The 25958-nt window shown below is 47.8% G+C and overlaps 3 protein-coding genes across 6 annotated transcripts in view; 1 reads left to right on the top strand and 2 right to left on the bottom strand.

Moving 5' to 3' along the window:
• Positions 1-4242: 4242 nt before the first annotated feature.
• LTB (lymphotoxin beta) lies at positions 4243-6126 on the bottom strand. 2 transcript variants are annotated; one of them, XM_037046795.1, is made up of 4 exons: positions 5886-6084; positions 5546-5597; positions 5268-5339; positions 4243-4847 (listed from the first exon to the last, which is right to left on the bottom strand). In XM_037046795.1, exons 1-4 carry the CDS (start codon positions 6045-6047, stop codon positions 4405-4407), a joined length of 729 nt encoding a protein of 242 aa, XP_036902690.1. In that variant the 5' UTR covers positions 6048-6084; the 3' UTR covers positions 4243-4404. The 2 variants fall into 2 exon arrangements, with proteins under 2 accessions (XP_036902690.1, XP_036902691.1); XM_037046796.1 differs by lacking the exon at positions 5546-5597 and having other exon boundaries at positions 4761-4847; positions 5886-6126.
• Positions 6127-9587: 3461 nt separating this feature from the next.
• The window catches only part of LST1 (leukocyte specific transcript 1), an 18387-nt gene continuing 2016 nt past the window's right edge, over positions 9588-25958 (top strand). Inside the window, exons 1-2 of the mRNA XM_037046887.1 lie at positions 9588-10539; positions 11174-11999. Of these exons, the coding sequence (XP_036902782.1) occupies positions 10286-10539; positions 11174-11357 (438 nt within the window). The 5' untranslated portion in view covers positions 9588-10285 and the 3' untranslated portion in view covers positions 11358-11999. The remainder of the gene's footprint in view (positions 10540-11173; positions 12000-25958) is intronic.
• The window catches only part of NCR3 (natural cytotoxicity triggering receptor 3), a 24599-nt gene continuing 11144 nt past the window's right edge, over positions 12504-25958 (bottom strand). Inside the window, exons 1-4 of one of the 3 annotated variants that reach the window (XM_037046799.1) lie at positions 14564-14998; positions 12989-13333; positions 12734-12841; positions 12504-12625 (exon numbers count right to left, since the gene is read on the bottom strand). In XM_037046799.1, coding sequence (XP_036902694.1) covers positions 12576-12625; positions 12734-12841; positions 12989-13333; positions 14564-14618 — 558 coding nt within the window. In that variant the 5' untranslated portion in view covers positions 14619-14998 and the 3' untranslated portion in view covers positions 12504-12575. Of the gene's footprint in view, positions 12842-12988; positions 13334-14563; positions 14999-25958 lie in introns of those variants that run through there. The other 2 variants (XM_037046798.1, XM_037046797.1) reach the window with 2 other exon arrangements.

Raw genomic sequence — 25958 nt, 5'->3', positions numbered from 1 at the left:
TGTACCTTCTCCCCCCTTCTCCTCCTCCCACTCCCCTGTTTCTAACCCTCCATGTGTTCTTCATTTCTATGGTTCCACTCCTGATCTAGCTGTCCTCTTAGTTTGCTTTTGTTTTAGGTGTGGTTGTTAATAACTGTGAGTTTGCTGTCCTTTCACTGTTAATATTTTTCATCTTCTTTTTCTTATATAAGTCCCTTTAGCATTTCATATAATAAGGGCTTGGTGAGGATGAATTCCTTGAACTTGACCTTATCTGAGAAGCACTTTATCTGTCCTTCCATTCTAAATGAAAGCTTTGCTGGATAAAGCAATCTTGGCTGTAGGTCTTTGGATTTCATGACTTGGAATACTTCTTTCCAGCCCCTTCTTGCCTGTAAGGTCTCTTTTGAGAAATCCGCTGACAGTCTGATGGGTACTCCTTTGTAGGTGACTGTCCCCTTATCCCTTGCTGCTTCTAGGATTCTCTCCTTCATTTTAGTCTTGGCTAATGTAATTATGATGTGCCTTGGTGTGTTCCTTCTTGGGTCCAACTTCTTTGGCACTCTCTGAGCTTCCTGGATTTCCTGGAAGTCTATTTCCTTTGCCAGACTGGGGAAGTTCTCCTTTATTATTTGTTCAAATAAGTTTTCCACTCGTGGCTGTTTCTTTCCCCCTTCTGGTACCCCTATAATCCGGATGTTGGAACGTTTAAAGATGTCCTGGAGGTTCCTAAGCCTCTCCTCATTTTTTTGAATTCTCATTTCTTCATTCCTTTCTGGTGGGATGTTTTGTTCTTCCTTCTGGTCCATTCCATTGATTTGAGTCCCAGTTTCCTTTCCATCACTATTGGTTTCCTGTGCATCTCCCTTCATTTCAATCAGTCCAGCCCTCACACGTTCCTCTAATTTGTAACTTTGTTCCTCTAATTTGTGACTATAATCAACCAGTTCTGTGAGCATCCTGATAAATAGTGTCCTGAATTGTGCTTCTGAGAGGCTGGCAATTTCTCGGTCGCTTAGAGTTATTGGCTCTGGGACTTTGAGTTCTTCTTGTGCCATCTTTCGGGTTGTTCGTGCCTGTTCCATAGCAGGATCAGAGCCCTAAAGTGTTCACTAGAACAGGGCAACTAAGTCGCTGGGTTGTGACGCTGTATGTGGGTGCGGGGTCAAAGAGGGACTATGGCGTCCTGTCCGCCGCCTGCCGCCACGGCCCTCACCGGTGCAGCAGTTGCTGCCGTCACCGGGCCCACGCGTTTCGTCCCACTGCACGCGAGTGTGCCACCGCCGTCAGCCCTCGCCCCCTGGGGCCTGCGTGGTCTGTCTCATTGTGCGCGAATATGCGCCCGCGGTCTGCCCCGCACCCCAACTGGTTCCCGTCTGCCTGCGCACCTGGGTCGGGGCCCTGTCCTGCCCGACCCTGCTCACTGCTGGCTCCACCCCTCTTACCGTCCCGTTGAACGGTTAGATATAGTTGGACTTCCGTATAATTCAATTTTCTGTCCTTTGGTTGTGTCTTTGTTTCTCCAAACCTTTGTTGTATTCAAACTTGGTTGTGGGAGAAGGCACAGTGTTTCCACCTATGCCTCCATCTTGGCGGAAGTCCCTGAATTTATTATTTTTTAAAGACTTTATTTATTTTAAAGAGAAGGGGAGGAGAAAGAGAGGAAGAGAAACATCACTGTGTGGTTGCTTCTCACATACCTGGAAGTGGTTGACCTAGCCCACAACCCTGCATGTGCCCTGACTGGGAATCAAACCGGCAACCCTTTGGTTTGCAGGCCTATAGGAGAGACCGTTCTTTGTGGCGTGGGCCCAGCTCCTACTCAGAAGGCCAATGGAAAGTGAGGTTCGATGCACAGGACCCACGCCCACCAATAGGTTCTTCTATGGGGAAGCAGGCCTATATTGTACCAAGACTGCTTTGAGACCTGCTTTTTGCTAAAATTCCCTCATCCTGAATTGAGACAGCAAGTGCTTACTGTAACCTCCTAAAGTCTGTGCTAAACCTCCCCAGTATGGAGTGTAACAATCAACTACTTTTGCCCTTGGTCTGCAACATCCTTCTCTTTGAAATAATTAGCATCATTCTTTCCCAGAATGATGATGAACCTTTACAGAGTTCTCAGAAGCCTTAACCAGGTGAGTAAAGAAGGTTGCTTCCTGGCAGGTGCAGGAATCTCAATTACTCAAAGAGAGAACCTCACCCAAATATAGAGGTACTGCAGATGATGTCTGATGGCAAGTCCTTGCCTTGACTTTTCTGGCCTCAGGGGCCTTTGAAGTTCAATCTGAAGATTCCTTATGAAAAATTCCAGCAAAGCAGATGTAAAGCAGCCTACGTGGTTACTTACCATTCCTGCTGCTCATATGTAAATAGAAGGCCAACTTGATTGAAACTAGACTTATTTCACAAACAAATTAGTCTTGGCTACATGTGGTAAAAATGAGGCTTATTTTACAGAGAAAAACCACTGAGGACTAAAACTGCCCCTTTCCCAAAGCCGTACAAGTGAAAGTGGGGCAACTTGATAAAAACTTCAGAGAAATCACTATGACAGCTCACATACGGATGGCCTTTATGCCTGTTGCAGAAAAAAAGACATTCAAATTGAAAACCAAGAGAACTACCAGACCCTTGCCTTTGCTCCATCTGCCTTTGTGATTCGAGCCAGACATCTTCAAATCTTCTCGACTGGCTGCCTTCAGAACACACAAACCGGGATTACAGTCAGCTTCAATCACTAAGCATTGTTTTCCTTTTGTTTCCATAGAGATGCCTCTCATGAAATACCTAATTATTTTCACTAGAGGCCTAATTTTGGGAGTTACCTACATCATGGCCTCCTAAAATGAGAGACAACTGTTTAACTGAACTCACCTATTCTCGAGACTGAAACTGGTCTCTAAAACTGACATCTAACAGCCCTGGCCACTTAGCTCAGCTGGTTAGAGTGCCCTACTGATAGGCCAAGGTTGCTACCCAATCAAGGTACATACAAGAATTGACCAATACATGCATAACTAAGTGGAACAACAAATAGAGGTTTCCTTCTCCTCTCTCTACTCTAAAATCAACTTTTAAATAAAATAAGTAAAACTGATAAATAATAATAACACTATCTTAATTGGTCCTTTCCTAATGCTTCGATCTAAAAATTGGCACAAATACTGAGCTGACTATAAACTCCTATGGCAAGCATGTCTCTGGCCCATGTCTTCCCTCTGAGGGGCATGGTGGACCCAAGGAAGGCACTGCCACCTTGGCATCAAGGGACTTTAAAATGTTTTGTTTAATCTACAATGTTTTCTAGGAGAAAAATCCTAGTCAAAAAGGGAAAATGAGGAGTAGAGTGAAGAAATAAAATAGAGTCACCAGCAGGCAGAGGAAAACCATGCGGTGTGCTGCCTGGACGGGGTGACCCACTGGGGTGACCTCAGTAGGGCCTGGAGTCCCCCTGTGCCTCCTCCAGCCCAGGGCTGAAAGTCAGTTACGGGGGGAGAGGGCTGCTGTTACTCACCCTATGCCCCCCCATTTGCCCATTCAAGGGAAGGAGACCTGAAGTGTGAAAGAGGGGTGAGAACCTTCCATCCCCACAACAGGCGGCATCAGATTTTCCTCCTCTCCTCCTCCCCAGGTTCTCCATGGCGTCCTCAGACACCATCCCCACACCATCTCTCTCTCAAACACCCTCCCAGCTTTTTCCTTCAGCCTCCTCCCTTCACACCCCCTGAGCTGTTATTTTTGCTCCTTGGAAGGAAAGTTGACTCGGGGGTAGTGGTGAAGGGCCTTCAGGTCACTGGCAGGGGAGAAGTGCCGGGCCCGTGAAGTCTCCAGTTCTCAGCCAGTTTCAGGGTTCCTCTGGGGCTGGGCCTTTCTCAGTAGTGTTTGCCTTCCCCTGTAATGACCCCTCTCTCATTGTTGGAGGGACCCAAGAGAAGAGTACAGTGGGGTGGGGTTGCTGTGGCTCTGAGAATCCAGATGCTTGGAGATGCTGGGAGTATGAGGAGATCCCCTTCCTTCTACCCTCCAACTGGGCCAAGGCTGGGACAAGGCCATTCAGAGGCAGAGGGTGGGTGGGACTACAGACCCCCATCCCAGGGATCAGCCCCCACACAATATGTTGTGAATTGTTTCAAGTATCCAGTAAAACACAAGAGAATACTTAACCAACCCTTATTTCAAGCATCCAGAAAAACACAGAGAATACTTAACCAACTTTGTGTGGCCACCCTGAACTGAGGTATTGTTAGCATTGTCAGCATCTGTATGGGCGGCACTAAAGCTTGACATTCTTTATTTTCATCAGGATCAAAATCAGTTTCCAAACAGTGCCCTGCATTTTACCCCTGCCACGGGGTCCCTGGTTGTCTGGGACCCCAGCAGCTGGGCTGACAGACACACTCCCACCCTGCAGGGATGCCATCATCACCCCACCATCACAGCCCCAAAGAAAGTCTTCCCTCTCCTGTAGTCCACCATGTCGGGGTGGCTGATGTTGACGTACACCCTCTCGCCCCTCTGGAGCTGCACCAGGCCGCCGACCCCCACGCTCGTGTACCAGAGCTTCCGGGTCCGGTCCAAGGCTGGGCTCACAGTCTCGACGCCCTCGAGCAGCAGCTCCGGAGTCCTGTGGGGTCCGTAGGCGCCCCGCGCCCGGTACAGCCGGCTGCGCAGCGTGACGGAGCGGTCGACGGGGTCCCCGTCCGCAGGGGGCGCCCGGCCTCGGTAGCCGACCTGGCAGTAGAGGTAATAGAGGCCGTCCCGCGGGAGGGCCAGCCCGTCGGCGCTGGAGAACTGCGCCCCGCTCCTCAGAAACGCCTCTTCTTTCTCCGCCTCCCAGCCCAGGCCCTGTCCCTGCGTCCAGGCGCCTGCGGAGAAATGGGCGGGTCGGCTCTCGGGAATCCGGTCCCGGAGGAGCCATTCAGGCCGGGAACTCCCGGGAGGGCGGGCAGAGGGAGAGCGGGGGCTTCTAACCCCCTGCAGGGACCAAGCCGGGAGAGGGCGGGGTAAGGGTGCTGCCTCTGCAATGGGTGCAGCTGGGGACCGAGGGCACCCGAGTGTGGGGTGTGCAGCGCTGCGCTGGGGAGGAGATCCAAGCCGGGTTTTGCCTGCTCCGAGAGGGAAGCAAGAAGCTGGAACGCGGGGCTGGTAGAAGGGTGGGCTCATTAGGGGCGAGAGGTGGTGTATTGAGTTAGACCCAGAGCACTGCAATGACGGAGCAAAGGGGCTCTAACAATGAACGAACAGAACTGGCCTCCTTAGACTATTCAGATCTACGAGACCCTTACCTATGAGGTGAGCAGCTGGGAGCCTGAGGCTGGGATCTGTTTCTGCGTCCTGCTTAGACAGCTCCTGGGACCCTGAAAGGGGCGAAGAGTCCACGATTGGGATGGGACGGCTACCCAGGTGTGATCGCCCTGAGAAGACAGGGCACCAGGGCCCAGGGATGGGGCACCTGGATTCCTGGACGAAGAGCAGGAGAGTATCTGGGGATGCAGATGGATGAGAGCTGGGAGACCCTGAGGAGCTGGAGCTGGAGCTGGGAAGGGAGATAATCTGCTCTTACCCAGTCGCTGCTGGGCCTTTGCTTGTGCCCCCGGGTCAGTGGTCTCCGTTACCTGAGTGGGTGGGGTCACAGTGGCCAGAATTCAGTTTCAGCTGATGCCAGTCCCACCCCTCTCAACCGTAGACCCAACCTCCCAGTCCAACATCCATCTCCCTGGCCTGGAGACATCAGGATACAACAGCATCACAGGAACATGGAAAGAGCCAGCAAAGAAGAGAACCAGAAATCCCTGCCAGAGACAGCCAAGCTAGCTGAGCAGGTGACACAAGAGAACCCTGGCATAGCCAGAAATAAGTGAGCATGAGCAACAGCCCTCTGGGTACTTGTTGCAGCCACTCACCGGTCCTCCTTGCTTCTGGGACACCACAGCCAGCACAGCCAGGACAGTGATAGGCACAGCCAGCAGTAAGGTCACCAGAGAAGTGGTTCCTGCCACAGCCAGCAGGAGGCAGCCCTTCCCCCGGGGCCTCCTCCCCCAGCCTTCCAGCCCCGGTGCCCCCATTGAGACTGAGCCAGGGCCAGGGGAGGGGGGCTTTCATATCTCAGGGGTGGGACCCACCCTCCCCATAGACCCACACACCTGCTTGGGACTTTCCACACACCCCTGCTCCCCTCACCCAGCTTCCTGTTTACGCAGAGCTGGGGTGGGGCAGCTGGATGCTGGGGTTCCTCGAACTGGGGAAGGAGTTGAGGTGGAGAGACAGGCTTTCAGTGTAGATCTGGAAGGGGTCTTAGAGATCTTCTGGCTCAATAGGGAGGGAAACTGAGGCCCAGGCAGGGCAGGTAGATTGCAGAAAAGTCTGTCAGCAAAGCTGCAATGAGAACACAGAACTCCCAATATCCAGTGCATCCTGCAGGCTTCTGCACCCCAGAGGTGGGTGCTGGAGAGAAGGCTGCACCCACATCCCTGATGTCAAGAACTGTGGTCTTGAGGGATGGACATCCAGGTCCCTAAGAAGAACATTTCCCCACACTGGACTGACCTCCTCCATTCCTGTCTCCCCCAGCCCCCAGAGCTGAGTCCACAGCAACGGCAGCTAAAGGGGGTCTCACTGAGGAGGGATGGAATGAGCATTACCTCCCTGGCTGCAGAGTACACACAAGAAAGCCATAAGGCATGTCCTCAAAGAGCTTGCAGCCCAGAATGAGCCCCATCCATTGAGTAGGTGCTGACTAAATGTTTATGAATAGATGAAGAAAGGACAAATGAATGAGTAAGCAAGACCAGGCAGCACAGATCACACGAGTGTTAGGGCAGACCGTACAGTAGGAGTTGAGGGAAAGACCAGGTCCGAGGAAGTTAGAGGTGGTTGCAGATCATCTCCCTTTGTCAATGACATCTCTGTGTGTTTGGATAATAATAACAATATAGTCAACAGACAAACAGCACTTAGCATATGCCTGCAACTGATGCATACACTTTATATGTAATAATTCTTTCCCAATCCCAATAAAAATCCTATAAGAGGAAACTGAGGCAGAGAGACATTAAGAAACTTGTGGAAAGTCACACAGTAGTGGTGGAGTAGGAATTTGAACCCAGGCAGCCTGGCTCCAGAGCCTTGATCAAAAGACAGTTTAAAACTAAGTGAGTTCAGCCCTGGCTGGAGTAGCTCAGTGGACTGAGCGTGGGCCGGGGAACCAAAGGATCGCGGTTCAATCCCCAGTGAGGGCACATGCCTGGGTTGCAGGCCAGTTCCCAGCAGGAGACGCATGAGAGGCAACCATACATTGATATTTCTCTCCCTCTCTCCTTCCCTTCCCCTCTAAAAATAAATAAATAAAATCTTAAAAAAGAAAAAAACTAAGTGAGTTCAGAGTTGTGCGTTTCACTACATGTAAATTTTGCCTTCCTCAACTCTCCAAAAGAGAAACAGAAACAAATAATGAACTCGAGTCAATGCTAAACATGGCAGAGGGTTTAGAGATGAAATGTACTGATGTTCGCAACTGTGAAAGGAATCAGAAAATGAGACAGATTGATAGACAAGTGATAAAGGAAATATAGAAAAATGTTTAATTGAAGAATCTAGAGGATAGAGATATGTTCACTGTACAATTCTTTCTAGTTTTTCTATGTTTAAACTTTTTAATGATAAATGTATAAAACTTCCAGAAACTGAATATTGCCCTACTGTCCTGCAAGAGAGAGAAAAAAATATGAAGGGGGAGGGAGAGGAAATAGCAAAAGGTTTCTAACTTTGGAGAAGAAAATGCAAATGCTCACGGACCCAGGCACCAGATCTCCTCCCGACCCCTTGCCTCCGTGAGTTCCCCGGCCCGCCCTCCTCGGGGAGGGGTGTGCAGCCCCCCAGCACACCCCTCCCTGACCATCACAGTGCCACTGGGGGGGCTTCATCCACGACTCTGTCCAGAGGGCCTCGGACTACCGCCCTTACTTATTTTTGTGCTTAATACCAGAATGCTGCCTCTAGCGAAAGTCCACCTGGATTACCCATCCCTTTTTTCAAAACACCAATTTATCATCAACTTTCTATCCTAGATCTAACAGCAACACTTATGTAGATCTAGTCTGGCTGCCTTTGACTTTCCTGTTTGTAAAGCCATCGGCCAAGCACCCTGCTAGTTAGAGCCCGGAACTCGAGAAGGTGAGTCACCCCCAAACCACCAGAGCTCCCAGTCTGGTGCGGGAGCTAGGGTGTGTGCACACACATACACTGAGATCGTGAGCTGTCAGTGGATGCAGTTCGAGAAGGAACTGGGAGAAAGTTCATCAGAGAAGGCACCTGGAGGATGGATGCAGTCACTGGCTCCTTGCAGGGTCAATAGGATGGCAAGATCTGAGAGATTACAGGCTTCCTTACAGTCTAAGGAGTCTGAAAGGAAAAACGTCCTAACCCTACCCTTAAAGCCTAACTTCCTGTTCTAACGCTGCTGGGGAGACCTCAAAGCTGGGAGAGAGGTTAAAGCCAGAGAAGGGACAGGAATGTCATAGGTGACAACAATTCCTTCCACGCAGGCAGCTCCAGCCAGTCTTGAGTCGCCCCACCCAACCCTCAACCCCCTGCAGGCCATAGGCTCTGGGTAAGCTGGAAAGGTGCAGGGACCCTTGGGGGAGGGTGTGGGACAGGCACACCCCAGAGTAAGATGAGGCTATGGTGAAGAAAGTATAGCTTCGATGTCCCCTTGGCCCTGGAGGAACCCTCTGTCCACCCTCCATCTCTGCTCCCTTCCAAAATTAAAAACAATCCACTTCTGCCCCTACTGCCTTCTGTGGCCACCTCAGGCCCTCCTCTCCACCTGGGCTCCTGCTTCCACTGCCCCACACAGCCCAGAATTCCTCTTGTAGCCAGGAGGGTCTCAGTTTTCAGACCCTGGTCAGTGTATCTGGCTCTGGGGTGAAGTCAGAGGCCCCCTCTTTGCCTTCAAACAGGAACCAGCGGTTGTAGGACAGGAAGTGTCTGAAGGGAAGTTATGGGGCCCCAGGCACTCCTCCATGGCCCACTTCAGCCCTGCAGAACCTGCCCGTGAGAATCGGCTCTGCAAGCTCTTCTGAGTCGCTCTGGTGCTTAAGGAACAGCCCTAAGGGCCAGGTGGTGCTGGATACTTTTAGGTCACCAAGGTGGCTAAGAAAGGACAGGGAGACAAAAAGGTCCAATTAAGGGCTTTTGTTCAAGGCCGGACACTGTGATCAGGCGGACTGAGCCTGAGCAGACTGCAGCAGCGAGGGAAGGGGCAGAAGGGCTTTTAAGGGTGTGTGGCTGCCCCCAAGGGAGGGTGGGTCACCCTGCTGATCTGCCCTGGGTGTCCAGGGTGTAGGTGTTTGCCAGACAATGTCCTCTGATCAGGGATGGCTGATTTGAGAAACAGAAAGTCAGGGAGATTTCTGGGCCTTTCTTCTGGGAAAAGCTCGAGGGAGAAGGGAGGGCAGTTAGGTTTGGACGGGTTTCCAGAAGGATGCCAGCAGTTATGCCTCAGTTGCTTCTGATAATAGGGAATCAACTCCCTTTCTGAACAGAACTTAGAATTATCCAGTGCTGGGGAGGCCCTTATGGGCAGCCTGGGGCAGGGAAAGGGGATTGGCTCTGGAGCTGGACAAAACTGAACTTGAACCCCAGCTCTGGCACTCCTGGACTGGTTCCTCACCAGGGAGATGGGTACCACCGCACCCTCCTATGTGCAGGGATGAATGGAAAGTGCCCAGTTCAGGCTAGACAGGAGTGAGGGTATCAGCCTGGGAAGATTATACAGAGGGTCTGTACTTTACAGATGAGGAACTGGAGGCACGTGACTTACCCCAGGCCGTTTAGGCTGACAGGGCAAGGGCTAGGTTTTCTGACCTCCAGGCCAGTCTTCAGTCCCCAGCCTAATGTCAGATTTGAATGATTCCATAGCAGTCAAGGTAACCCTTGCACAGGGCGCAGTGTGTGAAAAGTGGTGTGTGCAGTTCATGAGTAGGGACCCTCTCAGGACCAGCAGTGAGGTGGGCAAGGGACTTCATAGGGAGACCCAGATGCAGTAGGGATGGCAGTGGGAGCCTCTGAGGGATAAGAGGTCTCAGCAGTGAGTGATGTAACCAATGATGGGTGGGTACCTCTGGTAGGAGGTGAAGGAAGAATCTCAGAGAGTATATTAGCCTGCCTCTAGTACTGTTGGAGGGGGCACTGAGGTGTCCCCACCAACCAGGAGGATGAGGTAAGATGAAGAGGGAAAGGGGCCCTCTCACACTCATTCCTTTTTCCTACGGGCAAATGCCTCTACCTCTATGGCGGCTTGGGGATGGGAGGGCTCCTGGTTGTGGTTCTGTCCTCCTATATGTGTTGGCGGCATCGGAGAGGTGAGCCCACCCTGACTTCTGTCATCACCGCACAGCAATGCCCCAAGAGACCCAACCCACACCCTTTCTTACAGCTTTCCCAGAAGCTCCCATCAACCCTGACATGCCCTGGTGAGGACGGTGGGAGAGGGAAGGGGAGAGTGTCCAAAAAGAGAGTCCAGGGCTTTGGCCGTGGGAACAACAGGCAGGTCAGCAAGTGAAGAGCAGACCTGAGGGGGGTGGGGAACGATGGGGGGCACTCAGGAGGGCTGGGGAGCACAAAGGTTGGGCCATGCTGACCTTTTTTTTTTTTTTCTTCCAGTGAGGAAGCAGGAAAGGAGCTAGGTGAGTGCAGGGGCAGGGAAGTGGGTGCAGAGACGCTAGAGAAGGCTGAGGCTTCAGATGGTGGGGGCCAGGGAAGAAGAGAGAGAAGGCAGGAGCATGAAAGAGTCACTGAGAGAAACATAAGAGAGAGGCAAAAAGAGAAATAAGAGAATGGGTAGAAGAGAGGAAAGAAATGGTGTAGAGATCGGAAAAGGAAGTGAAACAAGAGAAAGAGGGGAAGAAATGAGAGAGACAAAGAGTGAGAGCAAAAGAGAGAAAAGGAGACTGGGAAAAGAGAGAGACACCAAGAGAAAAAGTGAGAGAGAATTAGAGTAAGGGGCAGGGGTGGAGGGAGGCAGACAGTGAGAGACGTACAGCGAAAGGGAAACCGGGGGAAAGCACCTGAGCTGAGGGGGGAGAGAGGTCGGGGGAGGAGGGAGGGGAGTGGGGAGGAGAGACTGAGGAGGCAGTGATGTAAGCAAGCGGGGGTGGGGCAAGAACTCACAGGGCAGGCTCCGCTGAGGAAGGCGTCTCCTGTCACCTCCTCCAGTCGGCTTCAGCACTGGCCTCTCGGAGCAGGAACTCCACTATGCGTGTCTGCCAGGGCTGCCCTACTGCAAGCGACCTGACCTTGGCCATCCAGAAAGGGAAGGCTCCACGGAGGACCCCAGCACCAACTACACCTGCATCGCTGAAAACAAACCCACCTGAGCGCCCCAGACACCGCCCTCGACCCAGGCAAAAGTCCTGTGGCTCACCCAGCAAAGGCCATGGTCTTGAGGCCTCCTGTGTCTCAGACTTCTGAGTCTGTCTCAAGCCCCCCCATTCAATATGGCCACCGTCAGAACTTAATTGACTTACCTTCCCATCCACTCTGGGATCGAGTAGTGACTTCCTGGATGAAGAAGGGTGTTTAGGGACCCAAGATCCCCTGAGGCCAGAACAGAGCATAATAGACCCTGCCCCACCCCTTATATGCGGTTTCGCTTTCTACTGTTTCAGTTACCTGCAGGCAGAAAATATTAAATGGAAAATTCTAGAAATAAACAATTCCTAAATTTCAAATTGCACACCATTCTGAGTAGCTTGCTGAAATTTCATGCTGTCCCGCTTCATCCTGCCTAGTACACGAGTCGTCCGTTTGTGAAGCAAATCCACCCTGAATGCGCTACCCAGCTGCAGTGCATCCAACTGGCTTACAAGCCCAGCTGTCGAGGTGTCGCAGTGCTTGTGTTCAAGTCGCCCTCACCAAGCCTAGCGCTCTGTCACAGTGCCCGAGCCCATGTCATTCACCTCACTGCGTCTCATCACACAGGCAAGCATTGTATCATCTCACATGGCACAAGAAGAAGGGTGAGTACAGGACAATACGATATTTTGAGAGAGGGAGAAACCACACTCGTATAATTTTTATTACAGTATGTTGTTATAATTGTTCTATTTTATGACTGTTGTTTTTAATCTCTTACTGTGCCTAATTCATAAATTAAAGTTTATCATAGACATGTACATACAGAAAAAAAAACAGGGGTTTTGGAATGTGTCTCCCGTAGATTGGGGCAGACTTTTATATTTGTCTATGGGCGACTGACAAGGAGGACCAATCAGATTTGATACGTCTCATTTCTCAGGAGAATCAGCCTCGGCCTCCTGGGCCCGGGAGAGTTGGGTCCTATCCTGTCGAGCCCCAGAATAGTGGAGGGAGGGACTCTAGGCACAGTTGCTGGGAAGCTCCCTTCTTAGACCTTTCCAGGGCAGGCTTAGCAGAAGGGAGAGTTAAGAATCAGGGGAACCTGGAGAAGGGCACACCCGGGCATCCAGAAAATGCAGAAGGAAATACATGAGACCCATCAGAAGTTAGTGGTGGGACAGACAGAGATTTATTGGAGTCTTCTGATGAGCACCGGGATCACTGGGGTCTGGAGTCACTTAGCAGAGGCCATCCAAGCTGTGGCAGTGTGTTCCCATGTGACAGTGGCCTGGTGGTGACATGGCCAGAGTCAGTTCTCTTCCTGATCTCTGTCTCCCCCTCTCCAGCTCTCTCACTGCCCCTCCATCTCTTCCATTGCTATGGCTCCATAACTCACATTTGCCTTGGTAATAGATGGTGCTGCCCATGGCCACGGAGAGAAAGCTGAAGGCATAGAATCCAGCCCGAAGGAGGAGGACTGTGCGGGCCCCTAGCCCAGGAGGTCCTGCATATGGGTGGTAAAGAAGAAGAGCTTAGTAAATGGGTCCCAGGGAGGGATAGAGGGGAGGGCAGGGAGCCTCAGGGAAGGACTCTCAACTTCCAGAGAGAGTGGAGCCTCCAGCCAAGGACATGCAGCCTCCTGGGGCCTCACCTTTCTCCACCACCAGCAGAGTGCCATTCCCTGTCCCGACTCCCAGGCCCAGCACCTCCACACTGCACACATAGATTCCAGCGTCACTGCCTCGGGTGTCCCAAATCTGCAGCTCAGCCTGGTGGTCACAGAGGAAGCGGGAAGGGGCAAGAGGGGCCAGGCGGCCTCTGAACTCTGGAGTCCTGTTCCTCACCTCCTTCCCTGGGGCCACCTTATCCCGGTACCACATGACGGAGCCAATGGCCAGTCTCCCTTGGCTGGCATTGAAGGAGCAGGGCAGGAGGGCAGCGGCACCCTCCTGTGTACGAATCTCGGGGGGCTGGGATACCCGGAGAGCACAGGATTCTAGGGGCAGAGAGAAGACCCAGATAAATGCCTCCCCAGTTACTCCAAGAAGACAAGAGATCTCGCAGTAGAACATCCCAGCTGTCACGGACCCACAGAGAGTCAGGGGACTAACACATCGGGTGCCTCATTAAACCCATTCCTTTTGACCAATCTAATGTCTTAACATTGCTTATTAAATCATTTTCAAATTCTTTCCTATAGCAACTCTCACACTCAACTTTCATAATTTTCCAGCTACACTCACCAGTAACATCTTGCTGAAATTTAACCTGTCACAATGAAATTGAAGCTCATTAATGAATGTGGCTGCCTAGTTCACTGATAGCATTAATTTTATCACTCCAGGTATTATTTTTGTGCTAATGACATTCCATAGTACACCGCCCTTGCTACTTTGGTTTTTGTTAAAGAGTATTAATTACTTAAAACATAGGGTGAGGACCTGGTTATAATTGATTGTGATCCCTATTTGAATGATCTCAATTGAAGAATTGAATCAGTTATTAAAATCCCTGATCAAATTATCTGATTAGTGAGATTGAGCAGTCATGCTTCTATTTCAGTGGTCCTCAAATTTAAGAGCTCATTGAAATCACCTGGAATCTTTCTGAAAACAGATCCCTGGGCCCCACCCCTAGACTTTTTTATTCTGTGGGTCTGCAGTGGGGCCTAGAAATGCTCCAGGTTCCGGCTGATCTGAAGCTACAAGTCTAGAGTCCACACTGCATTTAGTTAAGGAATATGTTTGATAGGAATATGTCTCTCAGTTAATTAAAATCATTTTCACTAAGAAACGTATCTCAGATTTAATTATGTCTTCCAAACTCCTAATTATATCTAGACCCAGATAATACGCCTTGTTTAATAGGCTTATTAAGCTCATCAAATTAAAACTGACCCCTTAAAAAATAGATCCTTTCAAGCCAGTTTTATTGGTCCTTTAAACTTTATCCTTTTCGTTAGGTGGCTGAGAAGAAAAGAGCTCTGGGTGGAAGCTGGGGAGTGACCCCGCAAGCAGGCAACAGGGAAGGAACTGAACTGGGGAGTCCCTGGATTTCAGCTTTGTGGAGGGCCACCTACTCCCACTCTCCTTTCCTTGTCACTCCCCTCAGGGCTCAATATTCAGCCCCCAGCAGCCTGCACCCCAGGACATCCATGTCCGGTCTCCCTCATTCTTCCTCCTCCCAGCCCCATAGCTCTCAGAGTCCCAGCAGAAAGCCCTGTCACCTGGATGGACCACGATAAAGATGAGCAACAGCATCTGGGCCGTGCCGGAGGACATTCCAGTTGAAGGGAACCTGGGCAGTGAGGTCTGAGCAGAGGAGGAATGGTCTTCGGTCTTGAAGGTCTTTGGTCACGATAAGGGTGGGAAGCTTTCTATGACCCACAGGACTCACATATCACTTGCCGAGGACCTCAACCGCCTGGAACTTGGGTATGAAATGCATGCCTCTCTGAGGAGAGAGGTTTCTGTTGATGGTGATATCTGAGTTATGAGGAGGTGGGAGCAGGTTGCCTAAGTATTTGAGAGAGGGGGTAGGGCTTAGATGTTTGGTAACACCAGGGTGGGTGGGTGGGCAGGTGAGACCAGGATGTGGTTCCCCCAATTTCCGATGTTCGAGAAGACCAACCCTTGACCCAGAAGCACCTCCAAGAGCCCTCCTGGCCCAGGGCTAACCTATGTCCCTACCCCTTGGCTCAACAGGGCCCAGGCCCACCCCACCCATTTTCTCCCTTGAATCTGGATCTCTCCCAGAGCAGTTCTAGAAATTCTGTAATTGTAGGGTTTAGGAGAAGCAGACTGATTGGTGGTGGTAACGGGTTGCTAGGGACTTAGTCCCTGTTTGACTTCGACTGTTGACTAGCAAGGTTTGGCAAATCGAGTGCAGCTGATGGACATGCTTGAACTCACCCAGATCCCCACTAAAGGAACTCACCTCTCACAGAGGTCTGCTTTCTGCGGAACGCTGTGTGTGGGCTTATCACCCACTGGTAAATTCACTGATTTATTATTTTATTCATTGTTTAACTAACATTTATTGAGAAATTACAAAGTGTCCATTACATGAAATGTGTTTGTACAAACACAAATGAAAGCCACATTGTGTTACATGTGACTCCACAGTTATACAGGGATTAATACAAGAGTATGCCACACATGCATCTTAAGACCTTTGTGAGACTACACAGCAGGTAGAAAAGAAAGATTACTTGTAACGTGTCTGGTGAAACATGGGCCCAGCGCTTACCACACACTTTGCTCTGGCTCCTTTTAGATTAACACATTATTTTTCTTTGTGTCTGTGTTTCTAGCTCTTCACACACCCCCAGTCGCCCTTCACTGCAGTGAACTGGAGTGTTTTGTTTTGTTTTTCTGGAGAAGCAGCAATCTTGTGCTTAAGAATTCTGGCTTAGAGTCAGGTTGGGTTCAAATGCCAGCTCCCCAACAAGCTAGTTATATAAGTTTGAACAAATTATTTAACTTACTCTAAACCACCTAGGCCAGCACGCATACAAAGGCAGGGTGGGCCCTAACCCGAAGGTGTGGAACTGAGGTGCCAAAGCAAGGCAAAGGCTGCCCCCTGGTGGTTACATTGCATGAGAAACCTCCCCACGACCTTAAATTCCAGCTTCTGCCCTGTCCCTTACCCTGCCTCTTGCTATCAACACCTACCACCCTGCAAAGAGTCAATGTAGAGAAAATTGTGTGTTCTACTCAACTGTGAGAAACCCATGGTTTGGAGAGAAGGTGACCACTTAGTGGAGTGGGGGTCGGGGCTGCAATAGGTGACTGGCCTGAAGGCAAAACCTTACTTTCACAGTGTAGACTCACTTACTGAGCTCTGCTTCACGACCCAAGGCAACACAGCTTAGAAGTCAGGTCAGCCTAAGTTGGAGTCCTGGTTCCATCACTAGCACATGTGGAAAATGGGAGGAGTAGCATCTGTCACTTCCAGATCCTGCTGTGCTGGGAGCTCAGTGTCTGGGAGCCCCGAGCTCCTCCCCAGTCATGGGCTAGAATGACCCATGTGATAGCTGGGCCTGAACTCAAGGGGTGTTTTGTTCTCTCTACCTCTTTTATTTACTTACCATTTTAAATATACAAAAATGCTGTGGATTCCAAAGACTTAAAAATTTAGATTTTTTAAGTCCATCTAGAATAAATCCTGTGTAGAACTTTTTCAATAATTCTGAGATGCTCTGAGGAACTTTCACCCGAAGGATGGGAACTGCCACTCAGATCAGCTCAACCTACACAGGGATGGAATTTTTCAAAAGAAAATTTTACCAGGGACTCAAGAGGAGAGGCAGTGAATAGGAAAGTTGTTGGGTGGAGGTGGAGAAAGGAAGGAAAAGCATGAACAACTGTAATAGCATAAATAATAAAAACAAATTAATTTAAAATGTTTAAAGATTAAAAAGAAAAGAAAAGAAAAGGTGTGAAGTGGATGTACACACATCTCTGGCCTATTTTTAAATTGATTTTTAGAAAGAGAGAAAGAGAGGCATCAGTTTGTTGTTCCTCTTAGTTATGCATTCATTGGTTAATTCTTGAGCCAGGATTGAACCTGCAAACTTGGTGTACAGGAATGATCCTCTAACCAACTGAACTACCCAGCCAGGGCTGGTCTAACTTGTTTAGCATCCAGCTGTGGGCTGACTTCCGCGTGATCACAACAAGTAAACTCCCACCTCAGAGCTCAGAGCAGGTGAAGAAGTGAGAACCCAGAAGGGACGCTGGAACCCCAACACAGGTGATTCCACCTCATCTGGTGTTTCCTCCTCTAAGTGCGCGAAGGGGTGAGATATGAGTGACATCTCTGGTAAAGTCCTTGTAAGTGTTTTCAAACTAAGTAATGGTCCCAGTTTATACTTTCAATTTCTGACCACAATTTCTTCTCTGAGGATCAGAGCATTGAATCCCATCACCTTCAATTCTCCCCTTGGTGTTCATCCCACCTCCCCCACATTCACTGACAGATGGCATCTGACTCTCTGGCTTCCTCTCTACTTCAACCTCTGTCATCTCTCTGGAAGACACAATGTCCAGGCAGATGACATTTTAATCACTGAGATATAGTATATACAGTAAAATGCACAGATCTTGAGAGTACAGTTTGATGACCCATCTCTGGTGAGTCCTCAAACAGCACTGCCATCGACATATAGACGGTTCCCATCACACCAGAGTTTTCCCCATGTCCATTTTTGGTCAATCCCTCTCCCCTCCCTGTAATCTATAGGGGTTATAAATCCATGGTTTTATACCTCGATAGATTAGTTTAATCTGTTTTTGAACTTCATATAAATGGAATCATGTGGTATACACTCTTGTACCTGGCTTCTTTCAACCTGCATAATATCTGTGACATTCACCTATGTTGTAGCACCTCTCAGTAGCTTGTGCTTTTATTGCTGAGTAATGTCAATTATACAATTTTTTAAAGATATTTATTTGTCTGTTTTTAGAGAGAGGGAAAGGGGGAAAGAAAGAGAGGGAGAGAAACATCAATACCTCTCACACACCCCGAACGGGGGACTTGGCCTGCAACCCAGGCATGTGCCCTGATTGGGAATGGAACCGGAGACCCCTTGGTTCACAGGCCTGTACTCTGTCCACTGAGCCACACCAGGCAGGGCTGTACTACTTTGTTTATCCACTTACCTCATGATGTAAAATTGGGTTGTTTCTTATTTTTTGCTACTGTGAATAAATCTCCTATGAACAGTCTTTTTAAAAACTTTTATTTATTGCCCTGACTGGTATGGGTCAGTGGGCTGGACTTTGTCCTGCAAAACCAAAGGTCACCAGTTCGATTCCCAGTCAGGGCACATGCCTGAGTTGTGGGCCAGGTCCCCAACTGGGGGTGTGCAAGACACACCTGATTGATGTTTCTCTCACACATCAGTGTTTCTCTCCTTCTCTTTGTCCCTCCCTTCCCCGTCTCTAAAAATAAATAAACAAAATGTTTTAAACTTTTTAATTGATTTTAGAGAGAGAGGGAGAGAGACATGGATTTGTTGTTTTACTTGTCTACACATTCATTGGTTGATTCTTGTATGTGTTGTGAGCAGGGACTGGACCCCACGACCTTGGCACATTGGGAAGACATTCCGACCAACTGAGTGAGCTGGCCAGGGCTTCTACGAACGTTTTGTATATGTCTTATAAATGACTTTTCAATCCTTGATTTCACAGTTGCTTCGCTTTGTCCACGCCAACCAACACCTTGACTCTGCATGACCTACACCTTAGATCTTGTCACTATGGAAGCTGTTCCACTTTGTAATCTTACCTGCTTTTTCACAGGAACATAAGAGCAGTCAAGCTTGAGTCCCTCCAGACTCCTGTACCCTACACACATACATTCACACCATTCTCCTGTCTCTCAATTTGAATCAACACGTTTTGAGCATCTGCAATGGACTTATCCAGGCAACCCTGTCCTAACCACAGTTTTAACCACTGCCTCCCCAAGCTATATCTCCATCTCAGTCTGCACCTTTATCTCAGACCTCTTTCTCGAGATCTGAGTCCAGAATACCTAACTGCCCTCTAGACACTCCTCCAGAATGGTACAGGGGCACTCCAAAATCATCAGTGCCTGCCATACTGGGTCAGCCTCCTGTATTCTGTCTCAGTGAGTGGAAACACAACCATCCACTTACTTAAGGCAAATCCTCAGGATTTATCCTATTCTGCCTTCTCCCTTAATCTCCCCATCCAAACAATCTTTAAGTCTGGTCCATTCTGCCTCTGAAATGTCTTAGGTATCTTCCTGCCTCTTAACTCCCACTGCTAGTTAAGGTCTTCATCTCGAGATGAAACTAGTACAGTGGCTTCTTTGACAGATAGTATGGTTTCTTCTCAGTACCGTTCCACATCTCCCCCTCTGAGCATCAAGGCTCATCCATCCATTCAATGATGATTTCACTGGCTGCCTTCTGTGTGCCAGTTATCTTGGCTTTATCTCCCCTTATGACTCTTCCCCTCGCCTCTCTCCTTATGTCATATCTCTGCCCTCCACTCTTTTTGTCTCACCATCTTTATTCATATCACTTGTTTCTTCCCTATCTCTCTCCCCATACCCCACATCGCTACACCCCTCAGCTATACACACACACACATGCCTGTTTATCCACTAATTTATTTATGTGCTATGAGCATTCAACAAACATTTAGTTAGCACCTTCCAGGTGAAAGACACCCTCTCTCTGCATCCTTCTCTTTTTCCTGGTCTCTCTCCAGATCTTTTTCTGCCTCCCTGTATCTCTCCATGTTTTCCTTCCCCATCTCTCCCTATCAGCACACCTCTTTCTCCCACCCCATTTCTTACTCTCTTTCTCCCCCATTTCTCTCTGGATATGAGAAGGAGCCAAGGCTGGTGAGGCACTCACCTCTTCCCTCTGGGGGCCGATCACCACTCCACTGAGAAGCCTTTCCTTACTCTGCCAGGCTGGCTAGGACCACTCCCATGTGCTCTCAGACTCCCTGTGCAAGGATGCTTAAAAAGTTAATTTATAATAATTGAAGATTTTTCATCCACATCTCTCAGAAACTCATAAATCAGACAAATATCACTAAAGACTGAAGAATAAAACAAGATAATCAACAAGCTTGCTCTAATGAAAATATGTAGAATCTTTAAAAAAGTAGAAAATACACATTCTTTTCAGGTACACATAGGCAGACATTTGGAAAAAGAATCAAACTTACATAGAACATAATTGCTGCCCAAATCTATGACAATTCAAGATCAATAACAAAGAATATTTGGTGTGCATTTGGAAAATTTAACAATGCATCTCTAATGTATTTTTAAGCTTTAAAAGCCTACTTCTAAAAAATTCAAATCTTAAAAAAATATAATAGAATTTAAAATATTTTGAATAGAATGGCTGAAAACACTGCCTATCTAAACTGAAGGAAGTAGCTAAAATAACTCATAGAATGTGCATTTTAGGAAAAAAGTCTTCTTTTAAGATTTTATTTTATTTTTAGAGAGAGGGAAAGGGAGGGAAACATCAATGTGTGGTTGCCTCTCCCACCCCCCCTAGTGGGGACCTGGCCTGCCTCCCAGGCATGTGCTAAATTACTTACCAAAAATAAGTAATTTAGAGGGAATGGAATGTCAGATACAGTATTTAGATTGCAAATTTTGATCAGAGAAATAATGTTCTAAAAAACACTTGACCAAAGCCAACTCAAGAAAAATCAAAAGACTGATGTATCTGTAACCATTAAAGAAATGAATCAGTTGTTAAAAATTTAACCACCAGAAAAACCACCAAACCCAGATCATGAAATCTTTAAAATGGAAATCATTCTACTCATATAAAAATTATTCTAGCGACCAGAAGACAGGAAAAGTTTCTCAACTTATTTCATTAGATAATGTAACCCTGATACAAAAGCCAAGCAAAGACAATTTGAAAAAGGAAAAAGTACAAAACAATTTCACTGATGAATATAGATACAAGAAAAAAAAGAACAATAAAAATATTAGGAACCCTAAGCCAGAACTGACTAAATAATATCAAACAACCAAGCCGTCTTCATCTGGGAAAGCAAGTCACTATTCATGTAATTTCTAGTTCCTATTCATATGGTTCACTGCATTAAGAGATTAAGGAGGACAGCCCTGGCTGGTGTAGCTCAATGGGTTGAGCGTGGGCTGCCAGCTGAGGGGTTGCCAGTTCGATTTCCAGTCAGGGCACGTGCCTGGGTTGCGGGCCAGGTCTCCAGAGGGGGCCACGTGAGAGGCAACCATATGTTGATGTTTCTCTCCCTCTCTTTCTCCCTTCCTTCCTCTCTCTCTAAAAATAAATAAAATCTTTTTAAAAAAGAGATATTAAGAAGGACAATCTGTATGACCATCTCAATCAATACAATAAAAACATTCACAAAAGCTGTTCATGACAGCAACTACTCTGTTTTAAAAATAGAAGAAAACCATTTCCCAACAGTAATTTATAATTTAAAAAATTAGAAATGTATATCATATGTCTCTATTCTCCCATAAAATGTGGTGTTCATTTTTGAAATGACTTTGTATTTTTCTTCTACATCTTTTCTCCTTTTCCCATTCATCCCTTTCTGTTACGTCTTCTCTGAGTACTTGCACTTGTGATGTGCGGCCTTCCATCACTACTAAAATGCTACACAAAATTCTGTTTTTCAGTTCATGATGGAATTTTGGCTACAGTTTCTACCAAGTGGAAAATTGCTTCTGGTATATTGTCATCCATCGGTAAGTTGGATTGCTCTTTTTTTCCTTTTTAACCTTTTTTCTCATAGTTGATTGAACAGAGGCTTTGGTCATTTCTCGTTGTTTTTTTTAGGATTATTTATTTATTTATTTATTTATAGACAGAGGGTAAGAGAGGGAGAGAAACAATGTGTCGTTGCCTCTCATGCACCCCCACCTGGGGACCTGGCCTGCAACCCAGACATATGCCCTGACTGGGAATTGAACCAGCCACCCTTTGCTTTTCAGGCCGGTGCTCAATCTACTGAGCCATACCAGCCAGGAATGGTTATTTCTTTTTGTTACTCCTGTTGAAATAAGGCAGATTTTTCTGAACTATTAGCAGAGGACCTCATTGGGGGTGGGGAGAGAGCCCAGAATACAGTTTTCCAAACTTACAAGTTCAAGGGTTTCACCTTTTGCCGTAACCATGGATTATTTCCTTTAAATTTGGCACCTCTGTGTAGCTACTACCTTCCTTTCCTCTGAGGACCTCTCCCTGCTAAGCAAGAGTCCACCACCACCTTAGGTTTCTTTGTTTCACAGGAGGCCTCACAGATGGCCATCTCCCAAGTGTACCTAAGTTATACACTTAATGCTAGAAAGAGAAATCTCCTGGCAATTTCTGAGACACCTGGGTTGCTTTGGGTGCTTTAAGACATTCTCACTTCACCTTTACCAGTGCTGAGCCTGTTCAGTTAGCCCTGCCCTTGGCTTTTCCCTCTTGGGGTGAAGCCTTTCCTCCCAGGAAGGAAAATTTGCTGTTTGGGTAACATCGCTGGGTTCCTCCCTCCACAATCTTCCCTGAGGTACTGCTGGAAACTGTCTGCTCAGCTTTCAATTTGGTCCCACAAGGAGGTTGGAGTATGTAGGTATTCTGTATCTCCTAGCTTCACTGAAAATGTAGTGCGTGTGTGTTTCCAATCTCTTTATTGATCTATAAGGCTTCCAGAAGAAAAGAGGGGAAATTTAGAAATAAACTGCTGTCATGTTCCCATCAAAGCCCTATAAGAAGGCATTTTAGAAAAATAAGGCTTTTGCTTTTGGCAAAGGCAGCATAAGTGAGTGGGTTAAGATTCTACAGAGCTGAACCTCGTGGGTATGGAGGAATTCTGGCTTGTTTACCCATCTTTCCTCAGGGAAGGCCTCTGGTTTACCAGGCTGCACAGTCTGGTTCACACACTGGGACAGACCCCTTTTCATTCATTTCCAGTGAGAAATAGAGCCGCAGAGGTCCATTTCTTCCCAGCCCTGCACTCCACACACACACACACACACACACACTCACTTGTGCACACACGCATGTGCACAGGTGTGCACACAGGCATATATTCACATACACATTATATTAGTCAGGGTCCCAACAGAACACAGCCCTCCAATCAGTCTACTTGAGGAAATTCTTCCTTCCTGCCTGCCTTCTTTCCTTCCTTCCTTTCTTTTTTAAGATTTTATTTATTCATTTTTAGAAAAAGGGGAAGGGAGGAAGAAAGAAAGGGAGAGAAACATCAATGTGGTTGCCTCTCGCATGCCCCCTACTGGGAACCTGGCCTGCAACCCAGGCATGTGCCCTGACTGGGAATTGAACGGACGACCCTTTGCCTCTCAGGCTGGCACTCGATCCACTGAGCCACACTACCCAGGGCTGAAGATGGTTTCTTTACAAAGGTGGGAGTGGTGTGGGTGTACAGGGATATCGCCAGCCCAGGCCCCAGGGATAAGGGGAGGGACAGGTTCCAACAGGGATTCTTTTTTGTTGTTGTTCTTATTCTTTTTTATTTTAAGTGACAGTTCACATTCAATATTATATTAGTTTCAGGTATACAGCATAGTGATTAGACATTTATGCAATTTCTGAGTAATCTCCCCACGAATTCCAGTACCCACCTGGCACTGTACATAGTTATTATAATAGTATTGACCATATTCCCTATACCGTACTTCACATCTCATGAATATTGGTTCCAGCGGGGATTCTTACTCATTTGTAATATATAATATAAAGTAAAACAATTACATTAAATTTCAGTTATCAAAATATTACTAAAAAGTTGAGAAAGCATAAACCATGTACTTCCTTATTACCACATTAAATAAAAGACAAGACACTTAAAATACAAGAGATTGAAGTTAGATTTTAATAAATAAAGACATCAGCGCAAACAGAGGTTTTGCTTGGTTTAAATAAGAACCGGAGGACTTCCGCCAAGATGGAGGCATAGGTGGAAACACTGTGCCTTCTCCCACAACCAAGTTTGAATACAACAAAGGTTTGGAGAACTAGGAGACACCCAAAGACCAGAAAACGGAATTATACAGAAGTCTGACAACGAGGAACCGTTCAACGGGGACGGTAAGAGAGGCAGAGCCAGCAGCGGAGCTGGGTAGGGCAGGACAGATCCCCTGACCTAGGTGCGCAGGCAGCCCATTACCAGTTGGGGTGGGGGGCAGACTGACCGTGGTCGCACATTCGCTCACAGTGAGACGACCACGCAGGCCCCAGGGGGCGAACCCAGTGGTGGAGGGCTGACGGCGGTGGCACACTCGCGTGCAGTGGAACGAAACGCGTGGGCCTGGTGACGGTGGTGGCTTCGGTGCCGGTGGGGGCCGCGGCGGCAGGCGGCAGAGGGAAGCCATTGTCCCTCTTTGACCCCGCCCCCACATACAACGTCACAACCCAGCGACTTAGTTGCCCTGCTCTAGTGAACACTTTAGGGCTCCGATCCTGCTACGGAACGGGCACGAACAGCCCAAAAGATGGCGCAAGAAGAACTCAAAGTCCCAGAGCCAATAACTCTAAGCGACCGAGAAATTGCCAGCCTCTCAGAAGCACAATTCAAGACACTGTTTATCAGGATGGTCACAGAACTGGTAGACTATAGTCACAAATTAGAGGAACATATGAAGGCTAAACTAATTGAAATAAAGGGAGATGCCCAGGAAACCAATAGCAATGGAAAGGAAACTGGGACTCAAATCAATGGAGTGGACCAGAAGGAAGAATGAAACATCCAACCAGAAAGGAATGAAAAAATGAAAATTCAAAAAAATGAGGAGAGGCTTAGTAACCTCCAGGGCATCTTTAAACGTTCGAACATCCAGATTATAGGGGTACCAGAAGGGGGAAAGAAACAGCCACGAGTGGAAAACTTATTTGAACAAATAATAAAGGAGAACTTCCCCAGTCTGGCAAAGGAAATAGACTTCCAGGAAATCCAGGAAGCTCAGAGAGTGCCAAAGAAGTTGGACCCAAGAAGGAACACACCAAGGCACATCATAATTACATTAGCCAAGACTAAAATGAAGGAGAGAATCCTAGAAGCAGCAAGGGATAAGGGGACAGTCACCTACAAAGGAGTACCCATCAGACTGTCAGCGGATTTCTCAAAAGAGACCTTACAGGCAAGAAGGGGCTGGAAAGAAGTATTCCAAGTCATGAAATCCAAAGACCTACAGCCAAGATTGCTTTATCCAGCAAAACTTTCATTTAGCATGGAAGGACAGATAAAGTGCTTCTCAGATAAGGTCAAGTTCAAGGAGTTCATCCTCACCAAGCCCTTATTATATGAAATGCTAAAGGGACTTATATAAGAAAGAGATGATGAAAAATATGAACAGTGAAAGGACAGCAAACTCACAGTTATTAACAACCACACCTAAAACAAAAGCAAACCAAGAGGACAGCTAGATCAGGAGTGGAACCATAGAAATGAAGAACACATGGAGGGTTAGAAACAGGGGGGTGGGAGGAGGAGAAGGGGGGAGAAGGCACAGAAAATAGCATAGATGGTAGGTAGAAAATAGATAGGGGGGAGGGTGAGAATAGTGGGGGAAATATAGAATCTAAAGAACTTGAGACACGTGGTTATAAACTAAGGGGAGGAGAATGGTGGGGGTGGGAGTGTGCGGGTGGAGGGGAATGAAGGGGGGCAATAGAACAACTGTAATGGTATAATCAATAAAATATATTAAAATAAAAAAAACTGGAAACTATGAAGCAGTCTTTGACAAGGCAACATATGTAATGTTGGACTTCAGAAGATGAGGAACAATTTTTCCTTTCCAAGTTCATAGACCACCTATAATGAATTCCAAGGCCTACCAACACCTGGAAGAACATAGTCCTGCATAGCAGGTTACCTGAAAACGAGCACTGCCCCAAGGTGGAGGTTTTGGCCAGCCTGAGGTGACCTTGTGGAAGGTAACCAGAGGAACAAATACTCTCAACCTAATGTCTTTCCTCCCACTGCTTTTCTGCCAGGCTCTACATCAACCAGAAGCAACTAGAAGGGCACTAAGGTGCCCTTAATGTGGTCTGTACAGGCTAGTCTCCTGGGCAGAGTAGAGGGGGAGGGGAAATAGAGGGGCAAACA

The sequence above is a fragment of the Sturnira hondurensis genome, unplaced genomic scaffold, assembly GCF_014824575.4.
Source record: "Sturnira hondurensis isolate 20B ecotype Veracruz unplaced genomic scaffold, ASM1482457v3 Scaffold0005309, whole genome shotgun sequence".
Classification (NCBI taxonomy): Eukaryota; Metazoa; Chordata; class Mammalia; order Chiroptera; family Phyllostomidae; genus Sturnira; species Sturnira hondurensis.
The sequence above is the reverse complement of the archived record's forward strand: the minus strand, read 5'-3'. Positions and strand labels throughout refer to the sequence as shown.

Bases quoted from the DNA above. Each gene is read 5' to 3' on its own strand.
- LTB (XM_037046795.1), bottom strand. From the start codon at position 6,047: ATGGGGGCACCGGGGCTGGAAGGCTGGGGGAGGAGGCCCCGGGGGAAG. The intron at 5,598-5,885 runs GTGAGTGGCTGC...CCACCCACTCAG, and splicing joins CCCAGAAGCAAGGAGGACCG to GTAACGGAGACCACTGACCC. The intron at 4,848-5,267 runs GTAAGGGTCTCG...ATTTCTCCGCAG, and splicing joins CCCAGCTGCTCACCTCATAG to GCGCCTGGACGCAGGGACAG.